We start from the raw sequence: 20,915 nt of genomic DNA on the forward strand, positions 1-20,915 counted from the left end.
ATTACTGTGCAGACTTTAAACTTTCTTTTGAGCATTAAAAATCAAAGTAAAGCAAAAGTTTAATTTTAAAAAGCTCAACTTCCCTCTCCAAATTGCATGCAGTATATAGTAAATGAAATTAACAAATATACTAATAAACTAATATCAGGAGATAAAATTGTAAGTAAATCAACAGACACTAAAATTAAGCAAGTATACTCGAGAATATATTCTTTTAATTATCATAAAGGCCAGCCAACAACTTAATGTTAAGAAATATGCATTTTTTCACAAAAAGGAGTGACAAAAGAAATACTTATCTTCTTAAACTCACATCCTTTACCAGAGAACCAAACATTGGATTTTCAGATCAGCAGAAGTTCTACTGTTGTTAATTTGAATACTGGAAATCCTCAAAAGCCTACACAACACTCCATTCACTAGGTCAAAGGATCACAGCTTATTACTTGGAAATTGACAGAATTTGCTAATTGTTTATACTCTTACCACATATGTCTGGAAGAATGGCAATATCCAGCCCAAACTTGGCTGTAGGACCACAAAGCATGACTCCTATGCTATAAAACTTTAGTTGAAACTTTAGTTTCATCTTGTGAAAATCTCTTATAGTGACACCAGAGCATCTTAATTATAAAATAATAATAATAGAAATGCCTGTATGAATCCTTATATTTTATCTCATCCAGTGTGCCTTGCTTTCATTTTGCATCAAGTATTGTTATTTTAGACACTACATAAAAATATCAACATTTTTGTATCTATTTCTCCTAAAATTCATTTTTTCCAATTGATAATATTGCAAGATAGTCACATCATACAACTTTATGGTTTTGTGCAAGTCACAAGGCTGTCTGTTGGCTTGACCAATTAAAAATACTTAATATAATTGGTGATCTGCTGAGGCCATACCACATTAAAAAAATATTTGAGGGGTAACTATATATTGGGCAGGTGTTCATGAGACATGTTAGAATAAGCAGCTGGTGAACCACAACTAGCAAATGTTTGTAAAATTAATCCCATTTTTCTTTAAATTATTGCTGTAATATATTTGTCTACTTCACAATTTCTGTTTAATAGTAGTTTATATTATTGCTAGTACTGTTTTCCAGTACTTATTTTGATTCCAGATTTTTAAAATGTTTTCTCAATATATTAAGTTATTTTTGTCAAAGCCTTTGCATTATCTAAGTACAACAATACATTAATACCTTATTATTGTTATTTAAAACTTGGTTTCAAAGAATTTTGACATCTTTATTCATCTGTCCAATCTAATGAAATAAAAACTCAAAAACTGCTATTTTAACAACATTAACATTTTTAATGGCAGCAAAGAACAATCTTGAAGAAGCAAAGATCCTACATACCTATGCAAGAAACAAAATTTCTTAAAATGCCTGTAATTCCACAAATCCATTAAATTATATTTATGTCCTCACCTGCTGGGTAGCGTTCTATAACCGGCCAGTTGTCCACCTGTAATGTGGCATTACCACCACTTCTTGTAAAACGTACTACATGGTATTTCCCATCATTAATGATTGCGTTGACTTCTTCAATTGCGATATCATCTGTTCCAACATTAAATTTAACACCAATTTTTCCTTGGTGCTGTGAAGAAAAGCCAGAAATAATGGAAGATATTAGTAGTTATTTTGAAAATCTACTCTACACATTGAGGTGTAGTGCTCTACCTAATTTACCCTTTGAAAGGATACTTCCTCCTCAGTTTTAATCTTTATAAAAATAGCATAGGTAACATTGATCTTCCTCAAAAGTTCTATACAATTTTCTTCCCTCCTACTATTTCAATTTCTTTCTAGAAGAGATCCCTGAAGGGCAAGAGAAGAAATTACATGAGCACTATTAAAGAAATATGCTCAAATGGACTTTTTCTTCTCTCCCTACGGGAATAATCCTAGAACTGTAATTTTATTATTAAGTAACAAATACCCCAAATATCCCAGGAACCAACAGAATTATCAACATTAGCATTCTCAATCAGTATTTCATTGTAGTATTGTCCTGGGTGGATAATACTGATGAGGCAGACACTACTCTATATCACAGCTAGAAAATAGACATTATTCAATGTAGTAAATGGAAATTTACCAACCACTTGAACTAAGGAAAGAACAGTCCCTAATCTAAAACATCAGGAAGGACAAACTGGTTTCAACTCTAATTAGATCCACTTCCCATAAAATTGTAGTAGTAGTATTGGCAATTAAGTAGTTTTATCTATTCAAAGCATGGCCATCTATTTTTCAGGCAACAATCCACTCCAAATATTCTTATCTATTTTAATTATTATGAAAAAAAGGACTCATAAGGGGAACTTTACTGCTTAATGGAGTAGCGTGCTGTGTTCATTAAAAAAATACAGACTAAAGCAATTATTGATTTTTGTTTCCATCAAAGTCAAGCAAAATGCTCTTTTTCTAAATAATCATTCTGATAAAACTAAGGGAAGAAATGTGCCAACTGGAAAGTGAGAAGAAAAAAGGAGACAGCAATAGTACCAGTGGTAATAATAACAGTTAACAGTAGCACAACTGAATAAATAAATTTAACTGCTGCACATTTTGAAAAGTCCGCGGGTTCATTAACAAGTAGCAAATCACTTATTTGAGAATTTAGTATTTCTCTTTCTTTGCTGGCATCCTCCTGATTCTTTTTTTATTATACAATTTTGTACCACTTTTTATACTAGATTTCAGATATATATTGAGAAACTGCCTCGAAGAAGCATTAACAACTTCAGTGCTTCCTACAAGCCGCCTTAATTGTAAGATTACGCCGAAGATGGGAATGTGTATGTTTGACTATACCCTCAGTTAAATATAACACTCTTTAAAGGATTTGTTGGGTGGATTGCATAGACTTCTTTACCATATACAGAGTGCAGATACAGAGCACAGCTAGAATTATCCCCAGGAAGATTAGTTAAATTCAGCACCATCACCTTGCCTGGGGGTTTAAGTTGAGAACAACTGGAGAGAGCCTGAGGTGTTTATGAGGATTTTCATTGACCTGGCATATATAATATTAGGTAGGAGTAGGGGGTCACCTGTTCTTCCTTCGTGAGGGAGAAAAATAATTTAAAAGAAAAGACATTTTAAAACCTGTTTAGGAAAGGTGACAGAAAAAACAACCCAGAACCATTCTTTTTCTAGGTAAACAAATTCCAAGGCAAAAAAAATGAACTTGTGGATTTTTCTAAACTGTTTCAGCAACTGAAGTGACATTTTTTTTCAATTCATATGTTTTAACCACCCTCTTACTCTGCTATTTGTATTCATCAGAAAATGTAAAACAAACAAACAAAAAATGTAATTGCTCCGGCACTGTAAGCAATCATCCCTTTTCAGGAATTATTAAATATTTAAGAACTTCCCCAGAGGCCTCTGACTATAAAATACATATACTTTATTCAACTTTTTCTGCTCCAAAATCAAATGCTTTTGAAATCCATCCAATTTTGATGATGTTCTTTTTTTTTCAGTGTTCATCCATGTCTTTCCTACTTGCTTACAATTGCATTTTATAAACAGAGAAAAAGAAGCAAATCACCTTTAAAAATTAAGCAGGTGCATGCAAATTATAGTAAGTAGATGCATTTACACCATTTTTTGTGGCAGAATTCACTACTTCAAAAAACTGGCAACACAAGGAACAATATTGTACATCACAGGAAGATTTAAAAATGCACATGAATTCAAGAGAGCAGAAAGCATTGAAACGTTGTTTCTCTGGCAGTTTTCATTTATTTGTCACCATATGATCCTGACAATGCAAAAATGTATGTCAATGTAACCATTCGATGGTCAGTCTATTATAAGCATGTGTTAGAACCATATTAACCATTTAGTGATTACATACTGATCACCAAGGCATAATTCTGTAATGTAAGCTGATCAGATTGATTATACTACCAGAGTGTCAATAGAAGTATTCTATGATTTGATTCCTATTATATCTTCTCCAGCACTGAATTGGAAAGGTAGGAATGAAATTGGTGAAGCTGTCTGGACAACAACTAAGCCTTTGAAATGTCCCAAAAAAGGAAGTATCTCCAGGTAACTTAAGGATATATTCCCTTTCATTGGCACCATGAGCCAAAACCTTACCCCATTTCTCAGTGCTCAAGGTATTATCAAGGGCTCATTCACAGCCTCTTAAAAGTGAAGTGTGGAAGGCAAAATTGCATTTAAGCACTTGATCACATATGTCAGCTTGTTTAAGTTACAACTATTTGATCTTAATTAACTAAGAAGGAATTCACATGGAAGGTGGATTTTCTATATGTAGTTCTTTATTTGGCAGGCATTAATGTAAAGGTTGGGTTAGGGTCATTGGAGACTCACTGGAGAAGAGCTTACTACTGGGAAAGATTCAGGGCAAAAGAAGAAGGGGAAGATGGAGAATGAGGTTGCTGGATGGAGTCACTGAAGCAGTAGGTGAAATGGACTCTAGAGCAGTGTTTTTCAACCAGTGTGCCGTGGCACACTAGTGTGCCGCGAGACATGGTCAGGTGTGCCGCGAAGTTCAGAGAGAAAGAAACCAAGAGAGAGAGAAAGAAAGACAGAAAGAAAGAAAGCAAGAGAGAGAAAGCAAGAGAGAAAGAAAGCAAGAGAGAAAGAAAGCAAGAGAGAGAAAGAGCAAGAGAGAAAGAGAACAAGAGAAAGAAATAGAGAGAGAAAGAGAAAGCAAGAGAGAGAGAGGGAGGGAAGGAGAGAGAGAAAAAGACATAGAGGACATAGGGAGGAAGAGAGAAAGAGAGCAAAAAGAGAGGAAGGAAGGAAGAAAAAGAAAGAGGGATGGAGAGAGAGAGAGAAAGAGGAAGGAAGGGAGGGAGAAAGAAATAGAGCGAAGGGGAGGAAGAGAGAGAATTTTTTAATCCAAACTTTTTTTAGCCCCCCCCCCACCCCCCCCCGCTCAATGTGTCCCAGGGTTTCGTAAATGTAAAAAATGTGCCGTGGCTCAACAAAGGTTGAAAATTACTGCTCTAGAGGATGGTAGTGGACAGGAAGGCCTAGAGGAATGTTGTCCATGGGTTCGGGATAGGTTGGACATGACTTTGCAACTAACAACAATAAATGTAAAGTCGTGTGCACATTTGGTTCCTCATGCACCTGTTCCTAATACTGCTTACGTTGTAAAGGCACAGATTTCTAAAACAATGTTGATTTAGAGTGGTTTGTAGAGTTTTATTAATATGCTCTATGCATGTTCTGGCGTCTTATTGATACTAAGTAAGTCACAAGATATTAAATTTCTAGGATTTATTTAAGATGCAGACATTATATTAGGATATTTTATATAGCTTTGATATGCACAATTCTCTATACACGTTCCAAGGATGGCAAATAAAATGTGCATTGTGAAGTACAAACCTCACTCCTTTTGTACTTGTGTTACAATGTTACGTGCAAGTCACAAAGTACTTTTTTCTCATTTTGATGAAATTTCAGCTTGCTACAAGACACCCTGGGGATACTGTTGTGCCTTGTTTTAATGTTATTCATATAGTTAAGAAGCACCATCCCCTTTTATATGCAGCCAGGGGCTATTCATATGTCCAAGCAGAAGGATCAGTAATGAGCACCCTAGTTGCTTTGTGCCTGGCAGGCAGGTTAAAAGAAAAGAGCCAAATGTGTTGCATGATATTGCTAAAGAGGTAAGGTAGAAGTGCATAGAAAGAAAGGGAAAAAAACTGGCTAAGAAAATGATTTTTAAAAAAGGAACAAAAAGAAAACCATCACAGAAGTGGAAGTACAATTTATGCACACCTCGTTATTTGTCTTCTAGCTTGGAGATGCATAATTGAAAGTAATATGAAAGAAATTGGTTCTTTTACTCTACATTATGCAACCAATTCTCTAGGGAAGGTGGAAGGAAAGAGAAGTTGAGAATGAACAGCAACAAAGTGAATGGACTCAGTTATGGGAATATGAGTGCATACTTGAAGACCCGAAAGACAAGGTTAGGGACAGTTTTCATACATAAAATCTATCCATGTAGTTGCTGTGAGTTAGCACCAATGTCATCACACCAATGATAGAGCCATTCATTTATGTCCTTTAGAATTTTTAATGGCAGATGCATTAAAAGGGTAAAATGATGAGGCAAAATAATTTCTAAGAAAACACAAAAAGTCCATATTTTAAAAGAGTATATTAAGCTCCCTTTGGCAAACATTAAAGGAAAGGTAATCAAAGGCAAATATGCCTTGTCTTTTCTGCTGCCACAGCTCATTTACTTAGAAGGAAGAAAATGGACACTGTAGACTAAAGACTATAGAAATTAGTAGTGGACCTCCCCCCCTCCTCCCGGAGACAGCAATTCGGCATGATCTGTGTTTCCACTCTGAAAATGTCCCTGAATATTTTCCCCTGCAGATTTAACATTAACAATCAGTTCAGTACAACTGTGTAATATTTGGAAGCTAGGAATAGCATTCCTTTTTTGACTAACTTAGCACTTCTAATGAGGACCCTAATGTACCAATGGATGCCCCAATTCAAGCAAACAGTTTTCTCTGAAAGTTTATTTATTTATTTATTTATTTATTTATTTATTGGATTTGTATGCCGCCCCTCTCCAGAGACTTGGGGCGGCTAACAGCGACAATAAAACAGTGTACAATAGTTATTGTTAAGCATGTCATTTGAATTCATTGAGAACATAATTGTGAACTCTATAGCTCCTTCTTGACTTTGATAAAATTCAGTAGTTCAATTCCAGAACTGCTAAGTTCTTGCTGTAACTCTGGCCATAGGACACTACACATGGGTTACATTCACATCTCCTTTCATTTATACACTCATCATCCTCAATCATCATCATCATCATCCCCATCCCTATCACTATCATCATCTCCTCTTGAGAAAAGAGACTCCTATATTTTTCCACTGGTTGTTATTCCAATACTGTGGTTTTCATTCCATAGATAGCTCTTCAGTTAAGGATCTTCCAGGAGTTCTCCCACATTTCCATTAAATCATGATCAAAGACACTTTAAGCAACCTTTGGAAACAATGAAGATACTGCTACTGATAAGTGGTAATTTAGAAATTATCCGAGGATTTCTCCTCTGGAAAAATTTAGAAAAACTTTCTAACCCAGATTTTTTTTTTAAAAAAAGTATTTCAATAGGCAGTTTGTGTCTAGCTCGACATGCGATACACACAATATTTCCATTCTTTTACCTAACATGTATACACTAAATATATTCATCTAACCTCCCTATGCTTTTCTTTTGCACATAACCATAGAAAACATGCCTTCCATGCATTCTTGTGAATTCAAATTTATCCTACATTTAGTGACATTTAAACAGTGTGATTTTCATGCAGATATAAATCACAGCAAAAGATACTGAAACAAGGAATATTTCACACATTTAAAAGGCATTAAACAGAGAGAAATAAACAGTGGTGACAAGAAAAATACTGATTCTATCACTCAAGTACTAAACCCTTTTATATCTTTACAATTATTACATTACATTATTACTCTTTTTTATATATATAATGGAATCTCTGCCTGGAAAATGGATGAAGTGCTTCAAATGTGCTTTTTATGGCTCTGAATGATCATAGCCACTGATTTGAGACAGTTAATGGCCCTCCCATAATATCTTCTTTCTCATGTAATAAATGAATTATTTAGACAGTTTATGAACCAAATCTTTTCCCATGAAAATTGGGATTAAGAAAAAAACTGCTGATGTCTGCTGCTTGAAGCAATGAACTCTAGTAGCCCAATGCTAGGAATATTTTTAGGTTATCTAATACTGAGGATATTTGGATCCCAGGAGTTTGTTTGTTTGTTCGTTCATTCATTCAATTTTTATGCCGCCCTTCTCCTTAGACTCAGGGCGGTTTACAACATGATAGCAATAGCACTTTTTAACAGAGCCAGCATATTGCCCCCACAATCCAGGTCCTCATTTTACCCACCTCAGAACGATGGAAGGCTGAGTCAACCTTGAGCCGGTGATGAGATTTGAACCGCTGACCTACAGATCAACAGTCAGCTTCAGTGGCCTGCAGTACAGCACTCTACCTGCTGCACCACCCTGGCTCATTATTATCATAAATATCACAATTATTCTGAGACTGTCTTGAAAATTTTGAGGTCTTAATAAAGCCCACTCTAAATACCAGTGCCAGATTTTACAACTTTAACTGAAATATGATATGGACATTTATTACCTTTACAAAATCAAGCAAGGGACAATGGAGGCAGCAGTGGATTTCGACTGTTTCTACAGTCTGGTTCTATGAACCAGTAGTGGTGGCAGCGAGAGACTCTGCTTCCCCGTCCCAGATACTTCTGTGCTCAGGAGTGCACACGTGAACTGGTAGCGATGGGATTTAGAACCCATCACTGAATGTATATCATTTTGTCTAAACCTTTACTTGATATAGTATGTACCCAGACAGTATTGGGCTACCCCTGGTGCACCTGGGATCACCAATCCATTAGTGGAAACAATGATGCGTGCACATCTCCGCATCCCTGCGGCACCCCGTGGCACACCCCCCCACATTCCTGTGCAAGAATTTGTTTCCGTGCATGCGCCAAAGCAAAGAAATTGGCAAAAATCACCGAAATCTCACATGTGCAAATGTCGTTGCGTGAGATTTTGGCAATTTCCCCTGGTTCTCACCCACGCCGGCCTCTGGGACTGATCTGGTAGGGAAAGGTAAGTGCAGCTCTTCAATGTACACATACAGTATATCTATATATAGGCATATATAGAAGATAGAAGGGGAATTTATCAAATTTGCAGGTAACACAAAGCTGGCAGGAATAGCCAACACTTCAGGAGATAGACTCAGATTGAAAACTGGGCCATATCTAACAAAATAAAATTCATTGGTGAAAAAAGTAAGGTTTGACATTTAGGCAAGGAAAAACAAATGTACAGGTACAGAATAGATGGGAGCTGGTTCATGTTCTGCCTGGGTGACAGATGAGCAGCAAGTAAAGACAAAATCACACACAGAGACTGGAGGTTTCCAAAACACTAAAATATATTGCCTCACAAATTGGCTGAGAGCCGTAATTATGGAAGAAGAATGTCTATTTATGGCCAAAAGGTCTGGGTTATCTGCAAGGCTGATATTGAATATCTCTCATTCCCCCCCCCCCCAAGGTTTGGAAAGAATGTCTCCAAACTGGGCTGAAGTAAAGGTATTCACTTTTTTTGCAAGAGATACAGTCTTTCAAAACACAATTGTCCAAAGGCTGGGTTTCTCTGAGAAAGCAAGATGTTGGTTTAGAGAAAAACTTTGGCTGTTTCTTTTTCTCTGTTAAACCACAAATGATAACTCCTGCAAAGAAGTCTCTCACAAAACCTCCCCCTTTAAGCCTGCTGCAGAATTTCTTATTACAGCTGTGATCATGATCTTCTTTTGCATCTGTGCAGCTGCTCCTGTCTTCCCATAATCCTCCGCACCCGTACATTGAGGATGGGGTCATTAATCACCCCCTCCTCATCTGACCCAGACAAGGCCCTAGCTGGGGGTTCCATAGGCATTGCAGGGGTCTCCACTCATGTCTCTCCAGCACCTTGAGCTTCCATCTCTCCTTCCCCTTCACTGTCTGAATCCTCAGATAGCCACACAGGTCTCCGATGCTCAGACAGACCTGGCGCATCCAGTTCAAAATCTGTTACCAGAGGAGCTGACCATGAGCCAACCATAACAGTTCAATAGTGGTATCTTTGTGAAGGATCTTGGACTCCTACTGAAAAACATTTAAATATGAGCCAGTAGTGTGTGGCAGCAGCCAAAAAAGCCAACACAGCCCTAGATTGTATTAATAAACAGATAGCATCAAGATAATGTGAAGTATTAGTACAGTTCTACAAAGTCTTAGTAAGACCACACTTAGAAATACTGCATCCAGTTTTAACCAAGAGAATAGCTTGCCTTTAGAAATTGTGGGTGCTCCATCAATGGAGGCTTTTAAGAAGAGACTGAACAGCTACTTGTCTGGAATGGTAGAGGGCAGTGATGGAGAACCTTTTTGGCTCGGGTGCCAAAAGGGCGTGCACGTGATAGTGTGCACATGCATGCCCACATCCATAATGCAACGCCCAACCTCCCGCACATGAGCACAACCCTCGTGCTGCCCTTGATCTTTTGATCTTTCCCCCAACTAACTTAGATTGTGTCCCCTTGTTCTTCTGTTCACTTTCCTATTAAAAACACTTCCATCCTGGACCTTATTTAACCCTTTAACATATTTAAATGTTTCGATCATGTCCCCCCTTTTCCTTCTGTCCTCCAGACTATACAGATTGAGTTCATTAAGTCTTTCCTGATATGTTTTATGCTTAAGACCTTCCACCATTCTTGTAGCCCGTCTTTGGACCCGTTCAATTTTGTCAATATCTTTTTGTAGGTGAGGTCTCCAGAACTGAACACAGTATTCCAAATGTGGTCTCACCAGCACTCAATATAGTGGGATCATAGTCTCCCTCTTCCTGCTTGTTATACCTCTAGCTATGCAGCCAAGCATCCTACTTGCTTTCCCTACCGCCTGACTGCATTGTTCATTCATTTTGAAACTGTCAGAAATCACTACCCCTAAATCCTTTTTTTCTGAAGTTATTGCTAACACAGAACTGCCAATACAATACTCAGATTGAGGATTCCTTTTCCCCAAGTGCATTATTTTACATTTGGAAACATTAAACTGCAGTTTCCATTGCTTTGACCATTTACCTAGTAAAACTAAATCATTTACCATATTACAGACGCCTCCAGGAATATCAACCCTATTGCACACTTTAGAGTCATCAGCAAATAGGCAAACCTTCCCTATCAAACCTTCCCCTATGTCACTCACAAACATATTAAAAAGAATAGGACCCATAACAGAACCTTCTGGCACATTGCTTGTAACCTGTCTCTGCTCAGAATACTCGCCATTAACAATAACTTTCTGATGTCTACGCTTCAGCCAGCTGCAAATCCATTGAACTATCCAGGGATTAAGTCCAATCTTCACTAATTTATCTATCAGCTCTTTATGTGGAACCGTATCAAAGGCTTTGCTGAAGTCCAGATAGGCAATATCCACGGCACCACCTTGATCCAACACCTTTGTGACATAGTCAAAGAAATCAATGAGATTAGTCTGACATGATTTGCCTTCAGTAAAGCCATACTGATTTGGGTCCAATAAGTTATTGTTTTTTAGGTGTTGATTTATCCTCTTTTTGAGTAGAGCCTCCATCATTTTAACTATAACTGATGTCAAGCTAACTGGCCTGTAGTTACCAGCTTCTTCTCTACTGCCCTTCTTGTGGATAGGCACAACACTGGCTATTCTCCAATCCTCAGGAACATCTCCTGTTAACAGGGATTGGTTAAATAAATCAGTCAGGGGGGTTGCAATGACAGATCTGAGTTCTTTAAGAACTCTGGGGTGGATGTCATCTGGACCCATTGCCTTATTTATCTTTAATTGTTCAAGTTCTTCTAAGACATCGGCTTCTAAGATCACTGGAGCTGAATCCGTACAGCTGGAAGCAATGCTATATCCCTATATAGTATTAGCCTCATGCATGCACACAGATCTTACTGAAGTCTCTGAAATTCCGGTAGACCCTTTGGACTGTATTTTTCTCTTCCTAGGGTTCAGGAAAACCTTCCGATGCCCGAGGATGGTAAAAAATGGCACAATGGGCCAACTGGAAGTTCAGAAACAAAACCAAGTAGAGCTGCCCTACTACTTACCTTCAGATAGTTGCAATCAGGCCTCACACACCTTGGCCCATTTCTTTTGCAGTCAGCAAGACTTTCCTGAAGGCCCCTGTAGCTGATAACAGAGCTCTGGATTGATCCAGAGCTCTGTTATCAGCTGCACAGACCTTTCCTAAATGCCTTTCCTGAAGGCCTCTCTAGCTGATAACAAAGATCCGGATCGATCTGGAGCTCTGTTATCGGCTGCAGAGGCCTTCAGGAAAGCCTTGCAGAACAAATGGGCAGAGGTGTGGGAGGCCTGGCTGCAACTGTACAAAACGGAGGAAGTTCCTGAAGACCTCTGACAACGAAAAGGAGAGTGAGCGGGATACACACAAATGAACTTTTGGGTTGGCCTGATGGGCCATTTTTCACAGTTCCCAGGCTTCATGAGGCTATCCTGAAGCCTGAAGAGAGCAAAAATGGCTGAAAAGGCAGATAAAAATTAGCTGGCCAGTGCACACATGCACACTGGAGCTGACATAGGGCAATGTGTTGCATGCCCTCAAATATGGTTCCGCGTGCCACCTATAGTACTCGTGCCATAGTTCGCCATCACTGGTATAGGTACTCCTGCTTGGTTGGACTAGAAGACTTCCAAATCCCTTTCAACTCTGTTATTCTGATAGTTTGTTATCTTGGACCCTGCAGATTTATCAGATTTGGTTTCTTATTTTCCAGACTAATTTTTCCCATTTCCACATTTGTACACAAAATAGTTTAAAAATAATGTTCGAAAGATTTTTCTTTGTCTATCTTTAAAATACATACTTTAAACACATTTTAAATAAACAGGTACATATATATTGTAAATACCGGTAATAAGGTAAGTGAAATGAGTGTGGCTATGAACTACCTGGTGATCCGTGAAGATCTGGTGAATTGCACCTGGCATCATGTTTCAAAACACTGCATTAAAGCTGCGCCAAGGTAGTATTTTGAGGCAGCTAATCCGAAGTGATTATACGCAACATAGAAAAAATCCAGATCTGAAGTTGTTAAATGGCAATAATGGATTTCAATAAAGGGACTTGCGTTTTAACAATTGTAGTGGTTTGATCTTAATTAAACCTTAACTTTCACCTCCTACCCTTTGAATACTCAACATAAACCATTACCATTTGATTAGGAACCTGATTTCTTTATGACTGAAATACAAAGCATCAGACTTCAGCTAGTTTCTTGGTTGGTTCAGCTATGGACGCTAATTACATCTCTAATGAAATTGAAAATTTAAATTCCAAATTTTGGGTAAAAAAAGGGGGAAAAAGAGAGAGATAAATTTGAAATACAATATAGCTGAGGGATCCTGCCAAATATTTATATGAGCACTGATCAATATTGCTATGGAGTATATGAGCAATGTTTCTTTTTTGCAATTTGGGCTTTGATAGATCATTTACATTAATGTTTCTCCATAAGCAACTGTAATTTGGATAGGGGGGGGAAAAAGTGAGCTTATCAATGATTAGATTAGATTAGATTTATTGGATTTATATGCCACCCGTCTCCGCAGACTCGGGGTGGCTCACAACAATAGTAAAAAAACAAACAAACAAACAAACAAACAAACAAAACCAGTACATAGTGACAAATCCAATGCCCACCAATCCAATTACAATTTTAAGTTAAGAAATTCATAAAACAATCCCAATATATATAAAAAACAAGCACACAATCAATCAAACGGCAAAACAACATGGGCAAGGGGGAGATGTTTTAGTTCCCCCATGCCTGACGGCAGAGGTGGGTTTTAAGGAGTTTACGAAAGGCAGGGAGGGTGGGGGCAATCCTAATCTCAGGGGGAAGCTGGTTCCAGAGGGTCGGAGCCACCACAGAAAAGGCTCTTCCCCTGGGTCCTGCCAGACAACATTGTTTAGTCGACGGGACCCGAAGAAGGCCGACTCTGAGGGACCTAATCGGCCGCTGGGATTCGTGCGGCAGAAGGCGGTCCCGAAGATAGTCTGGTCCGGTGCCATGAAGGGCTTTATAGGTCATAACCAACACTTTGAATTGTGACCGGAAACTGATCGGCAACCAATGCAGATTGCGGAGTGTTGGAGTAATATGGGCATACTTAGAGAAGCTCATAATTGCTCTTGCAGCTGCATTCTGCACTATCTGAAGTTTCCGAACACTTTTCAAAGGTAGCCCCATGTAGAGAGCGTTACAGTAGTCGAACCTCGAGGTGATGAGGGCATGAGTGACTGTGAGTAATGACTCCCGGTCCAAATAGGGCCGCAACTGGCGCACCAGGCGAACCTGGGCAAACGCCCCCCTCGCCACAGCTGAAAGGTGTTTCTCTAATGTGAGCTGTGGATCGAGGAGGACACCCAAGTTGCGGATCTTCTCTGAGGGGGTCAATAATTCCCCCCCCCCCCCAGAGTAATGGACGGACAGATAGAATTGTCCTTGGGAGGCAAAACCCACAGCCACTCCGTCTTGTCTGGGTTGAGTTTGAGTTTGTTGACACCCATCCAGGCCCCAACAGCCTCCAGGCACCGGCACATCACTTCCACTGCTTCGTTGACTGGACATGCTGATGCACCCACCATTTTAGAAATGGCATTAAAAATGACTGCAAAATAATGTATGTACAGGTAAGTAAGAATCCTTCCAAAAGAGGCTTCAAGGAGAATTTATAGTAAAATAGTCTTGGCAACCATTCTTTTCCTTTTATTTCTGCACCTGAAGCCTCTTTTGCTGCAACACTGCACAGAAGGAAATGAAATTGGTAAAGATATTATGATCACTGCCATTAGAGAGATATCCCCATACTTAATATATTTTGTCAAATTCACCTCCATTTTTCCTACTAGAAAATACGTTGTTCAAAGAAGTATGAAATTTGTCCCACTTTCAATGCTGCTTAATTTAAAAATACCAGATTTGCAATAGGAGTCCTATATTAAATAGACCTGGCTACCACTGGGATCAGGAAACATCCACTGCTCTGCAACCTGCCTGATACAGAACTGCAAGACCCTCACCTTGTTAGGCATCTTGCAGTTCACAACATATAATGAGAAGGTTGCTTTTGATCCCATGAGGCATAAACTACGCAGGACTATTTCATATGGATGGTGGAAATAAGAAACTTTCTAATTTCAGACAGCAGAGAGGTTTATACTCTTTACTGAAATTCCTAAAAATAGTCCATATTCAGCATTTGACACTGACACTCCACACCTTCTCTCCTGCTGGTTTTAATAGTGACAAGATATACAGTGACCTTCTTACGAATTTAATTGGTTCCGGGACAAGGTTTGTAAGGTGAAAAGTTTGTAAGATGAAACAATGTTTCCCATAGGAATCAATGGAAAATCGATTAATGTGTGTAAGCCCAAAACTCACCCCTTTTGCCAGCTGAAGCGCCCGTTTTTGCGCTGCTGGGATTCCCGTGAGGCTCCCCTCCATGGGAAACCCCACCTCCGGACTTCCGTGTTTTTGTGATGCTGCAGGGGAATCCTAGCAGTGCAAAAACGGGTGCTTTGCTGGCAACGGAAGTCTGGAGATGGAGTTTCCCAGCGAGGGGAGCCTCAGCGAAATTGCAGCATCGCAAAAACACAGTATTCCTCGAAACCCCACCTCCGGACTTCCGTGTTTTTGAGATGCTGCGATTTTGCTGAGGCTCCCCTTGCCAACCCATCAGCATAAAAACCATGTATTTTTAAAATCATGTTTTACAGCAAGAAAGGTAAAAATAAATAAAAATAAAAATTGCTTGGACTACAAAACCAACTGAAACAAGAAGAAAAGATTGTTGATGTGTTTTTCTTCTACTCCCTTCCTAGTTAGGGCTACTGCTAAAGTCCAGTAATAGATTGGGATATAAAATATTGATTAACCTCAGGCAAATAAAAGAAGGAAATAATAATCAAATTTCTCAAATGTGTCAAAGTGAGATTGTCTGCAAAGGAAACAACTTTTCAAGTGTTGTGGTCAATGTTACACATGCCCTTTCTAAAGCAATTATTTTCCAACACTCTATTTATAGCTAGACTTCGACAGATGAAAAAGCTTTCAAGTCCACAGTATTACAAGGCAACAGATATGGGCTTATATTATAATTGTGCTCCTCAGTACAAAAAAAAGAAACACATACAGTCATCAGAACAAGAACTGGAAAATCAATGAGTAGACTTCTTCCTTAATTCTATCCATAAATGATTGCTTTCTTCACAAAAGCATGTGTTTGTGTGTGTGTGTGTGTGTGTGTGTGTGAGCGCGCGTTTGTGTGTGTGTGTGTGAGAGAGAGAGAGAGAGAGAGAGAGAATTGGGGGAGAGATATTTGAGATACATATATTTCAATTACAATCTGGTAATACACATTTACCACTTCTGTGAAAACCAAACCAGTTTATGTCCATTGTGCTGGGTTGTATTATTACTGGTATTGTTTTTTTTAAAATAGTAAGTTTATTAAAATTTAAAATTTAAATGCTAAGAGTATACAAATTAAAAGGAATAAAATATAAAGTGCAGGGAAAAAATTGAATCGAATATAGTAAATAGTATGAAAAATATATACAAATATGACTTATCTCTTCAAGGATATACAATTTTATTAACTTATCCATCTTCTCCTAAAGTACAAAAAAAGGACATCTTTTTCTCATAGCTCATCTTTTCAAACATCTTTAAACCAATCTTTGAAGCCTTATTGTTCAGTTGTGGTCAACAAATGTTCATTTAACATTACAACATATCTATTTCAATCTTGATCAAATAAACCAACTTTATATTCTTTCTTTTTTCCCCTTCTAACAGGCTTAATATTTAATTCATTCAAATATTATTTGATTTTTCCTCATTTCTTCTTTATCCTATCACAGAGTTCTTCAAAGCTTTAACAACCTCTTTGTAAATCCAAGGGGAAACAATTATCCAAGTCATTCTTTTGCTATTCTGAGGACAAGGAAAATTCTTCTCCATTAAAACCGCCTTTATTGTTCTATAGTCACCATTGATGCTGAGTGTCATGTAGATAATGAGCTTGTTCTTCTGGGCAGGGAAGTAAAAAATTGAAGACAAAGTCCAAAATGCCTATCAACCTAATTATGACAGGAAGAAATGAATCTACCATTTGCACAATTTACTATTCTCTTCCTAATTCTTCCCATTGACAGAGATTTTATTTTAGCACTGAATCAACAATAGTCCAATTTCTAAAATCAAATCCAAGAAGACAATACAATTTCTCACTTATAACAGATGTGAAGAAAACAATTTTATTTTTAAAAATAGATTTAAAGCTAAATCTTTATTTATTTATATTTGCTACATTCTTATGCACCCATGTTCCATATTAAAATTCCAGTAATTTTAGAACTGCAAGCAAGGAAGCAAATGTCGATGGAGAATGGAATTCAAAATGATTATTTTCAAAATGGTCTGAAAGATTGACTTTCCAAAGAAAAATGAAAAATATATTTGAATTTCATGTTATTGTTGTTGTTGTTATTATTATTATTATTATTATTATTATTATTATTATTATTATTATTAATTGGATTTGTATGCCGCCCCTCTCCACAGACTCGGGGCGGCTAACAACAATGATAAAAAACAACATGTAACAATCCAATTTAATAAAACAACTAAAAACCCTTATTATAAAAACCAAACATACACACAAACATACCATACATAACTTGTAATGGCCTAGGGGAAGGAATATCCTAACTCCCCCATGCTTGGCGACAAAAGTGGGTCTTGAGTAATTTGCGAAAGACAAGGAGGGTGGGGGCCATTCTAATCTCTGGGGGGAGTTGATTCCAGAGGGCTGGGGCCACCACAGAGAAGGCTCTTCCCCTGGGGCCCGCCAAATGACATTGTTTGGTTGACGGGACCTGGAGAAGGCCAATTCTGTGGGACCTTATCGGCCGCTGGGATTCGTGCGGTAGAAGGCGGTTCCGGATGTATTCAGTAGCACTGAGCCAAAAATATAGCATTTCTGACCTCCACTAATGCTCAATTTTTTTCTACCATTTTTGAGATGGTTATTACTCCTTCCGCGTGTTCTAGAATTATTTTTAGTGGAGCATGACTGATATTGGACAAGGAGCCAGGCTCTAAGAGAGATGGATGGTTAAGAAATATGAATAATTAATTAATTCCGATTAAAGAGAGATGGGAAACTGATGAAGAATGCCTTGTAGTAGGAGAATGTTAATGAAAAGTTCCCTTCAAATTCTCTTCCAACCAATAGAGAATGAAATGTTTGCATGGTATTAAACCTCTCATTTGTAACCAGGACATAACAAATCCTCAACCTCAGCTGTGTCAATTTTGTGGCTTTTACCACAAGTTTTACTTGCTTTTTGTTTTTTAATTAAAACGATTAAAAAATTACAATGGGCCTATTTGATACATGTTCTGTGACTTAGTCAATATGACCATTTTTCATCAAAAAATCAAAGAGGGCATTAAATTTTATTTTGGAAATTATATTGTGACCCCCAAAGTAAAAATACTATAGGAAGAAAAGGCAAAAGCATCCAGCATCAGCACACTTGCCCAATAGAAAATGCATATATATTTTTAGCATGTAAGTATTTCTGACAGTACCATCATTGCCTATCCTAGGTTTCATAGGAACCACTGGATTTGCTATACAATCACTAGCCTAAGTGTCAGAGAGCAAACTTTTCAATTGAGCAGAGTAGCAGCAGATCAAATTACTATTCAGCTAAGATAATTCAGGAAGTAAAACATGTGCAGAATTTATTCACATTTATTCACAAACTACACTCAAGAGTGCTGGAAGGACTGCAGCTACTGACCCTGATTCAAATCCCGTCTCATAATTGAAGTTCTATGGCTGCTCCAGGATTAAATCTCAGTTTAGATTATTGAGAGGATAAAAATGAAAGAACAGCAACACTATCAAACTTTCCGATGAAACAAACGTATCTATTTACGTGCAAAAATATTCAGAAACTAGCTACTTTTAACTAGCTACTTTTCTGCACTTTGCCAATAAGGAAAATCTAGTGAAGAAAATACAATAGCCAGGAGAAAATCAGTAGCTGCAGACAAGATGCAGTATTGATTGCTGAGCAAGATCCTTAAACCAGTGTTTTCAATTCTGATATAATATTTTTAACCTGTAAGTTTTCTGATAAGTGTTATGTTATGGAGAATATTATTTAGGTGGAAGATAAGCAAAACAAGATTAGAAATAGATAGAAACCAGGTAAACGTGGCTTCTGGCTGTTCTGCCAGTACAGGAAGAAGACACAGGGATGGGGGGAGAAGGAAGAAAACACACACAGAGAGAAGAGAAAAACTCACACTTTAGCTTTCATCTGGTGGCCAATGGATATACAGTGGTACCTCTACTTAGGAACTTAATTTGTTCCGTGACAGGGTTCTTAAGTAGAAACGTTTGTAAGAAGAAGCAATTTTTCCCATAGGAATCAATGTAAAAGCAAATAATGTGTGTGATTGGGGAAACCACAGGGAGGGTGGAGGCCTTTTTTCCTCCCAGGAGATTCCTAGAGAGACCCCATGGAGGCTTCTCCCCACCTTTTCCGGCCCTGTTTCCTCCCAGGAGAAAGGCCCCATGGAGGCTTCTCCCTGCCTTTTCTGGTTACAGTTTCAGAGGCTTGGGTTTGTAAGTGGAAAATGGTTCTTGAGAAGAGGCAAAAAAATCTTGAACATCCGGTTCTTATCTAGAAAATTTCATAAGTAGAGGTGTTCTTAGGTAGAGGTACCACTGTACCTAGCTGCTACCTACTTGCTAGTTATCTGAAGTTCACTGCATGGCAATAAGCAGTTCATTTTGCCACCCTCTAATTGCATGTACTTAATTGCCTTCAGAGGTTGTGGGTACTCCATCACTGGACACTTTTGAGAAGAGACTGGATAATCACTTGCTTGGAATGGTATTGCCTCTTGCTTGAGCAGGGAACTTGGCTAGAAGACTTCCAAGGTCCCTTCCAACTCTAATGATGGTGATAATAATTGCTGTACAAATTCCTTATTCCTGCTAGCTGAAGATTTAACTTAACTCTGTTGCAGGACAGTAGTGAGGGAATTGTCCACAAATCAATGTGTTTCCAATCTTAATCCCTATATGTACTCATTCATAGTTTCCACATTAATGTGTGTTCTTTTTAAATCTGAACATTCATATTTAAACAAATATTTGAAAATCTTAACTTTCTTTGATTAAATTAATGCTAATACTGTATTCTACCAAAATAAAACATTTTAAATATCTTTTCCTTGTATTTTTTTTCCTTTTGAAGCCAAGTCTGTACTAGAACATTTAGGAAGTATGAAATTTATAGGATAATCAAATTTTACTTTAATTGGTCTGAGAGATATTGATCAGAATCACTGTATGTAAATGTATAAAGCCAGAGTTCCAGAAGAGCCTTTTTACTCACTCAGCATTACTGATGAGCAGGCGGTAAAAATTGGGAAGTTATTATTAATAAATAATGCTATTTGCTAGGATTCTGATTTTAATAATGTCTCAGAATCACTAAACTTTAGGCTTAATGAGATACAGTATTACCTCGTCTTACAAACCTAATTGGTTCCGGAAGGAGGTTCGTAAGGCGAAAAGTTCATAGGAAACAATGTAAAAGTGATTAATGCGTGCAAGGGGAACAAATGTGGTCTCCAGGAAGGACGTCTTCATGACCTCAAAGCTCCGCCCATGGAATTCCCTATTGGGATTCCCCACCTCTGTTTCAGCCTCCAGATCGGCCGAAAACGCCGCTGCCGATTGGAAAAATGGCACTCCGCTGGGCGCCGCCACCCAGCTGTAACCTTCTGAAACAGCCGGGTGCTTCTTGGCGGCCTCCGGAACTCAAACCCGAACTTTTGTGAACTTCCGGGTTCGGCATTCGGGAGAACGCCGAGAAGCCCCCCGGCTGTTTCAGAAGATGACAGGCAGGTGACGGTGCATCTTAGCGGCCTCCCAAACCCGAATCCTCCCGAACCCGAACCCGAAAAGTTCGGCAAAAGTTTGGGTTTGGCAGAATGCCGAGAAGCCCCCCGGCTGTTTCAAAAGGTGACAGCCAGGTGGCGGCGCCCAGCGGAGCGCCATTTTGCGATCTGCGGTGGGTTCATAAGTCAAAAAAAGTTTGTAAGAAGAGGCAAAAAAATTCCGAACCCCGGGTTCGTATCTCG

General features: G+C 38.4%; 1 protein-coding gene across 9 annotated transcripts in view; it reads right to left on the reverse strand.

Moving 5' to 3' along the window:
- NRXN1 (neurexin 1) overlaps positions 1 to 20,915 on the reverse strand; it is a 921,413-nt gene that overhangs the window by 185,044 nt on the left and 715,454 nt on the right. For 8 of the 9 annotated variants that reach the window (XM_070734726.1, XM_070734725.1, XM_070734724.1 and 5 more), the window contains one exon: positions 1,443 to 1,614. In XM_070734726.1, coding sequence (XP_070590827.1) covers positions 1,443 to 1,614 — 172 coding nt within the window. Of the gene's footprint in view, positions 1 to 1,442; positions 1,615 to 11,762; positions 11,834 to 20,915 lie in introns of those variants that run through there. The other variant, XM_070734731.1, reaches the window with a different exon arrangement.

This window comes from Erythrolamprus reginae, chromosome 1 (assembly GCF_031021105.1).
Source record: "Erythrolamprus reginae isolate rEryReg1 chromosome 1, rEryReg1.hap1, whole genome shotgun sequence".
Classification (NCBI taxonomy): Eukaryota; Metazoa; Chordata; class Lepidosauria; order Squamata; family Dipsadidae; genus Erythrolamprus; species Erythrolamprus reginae.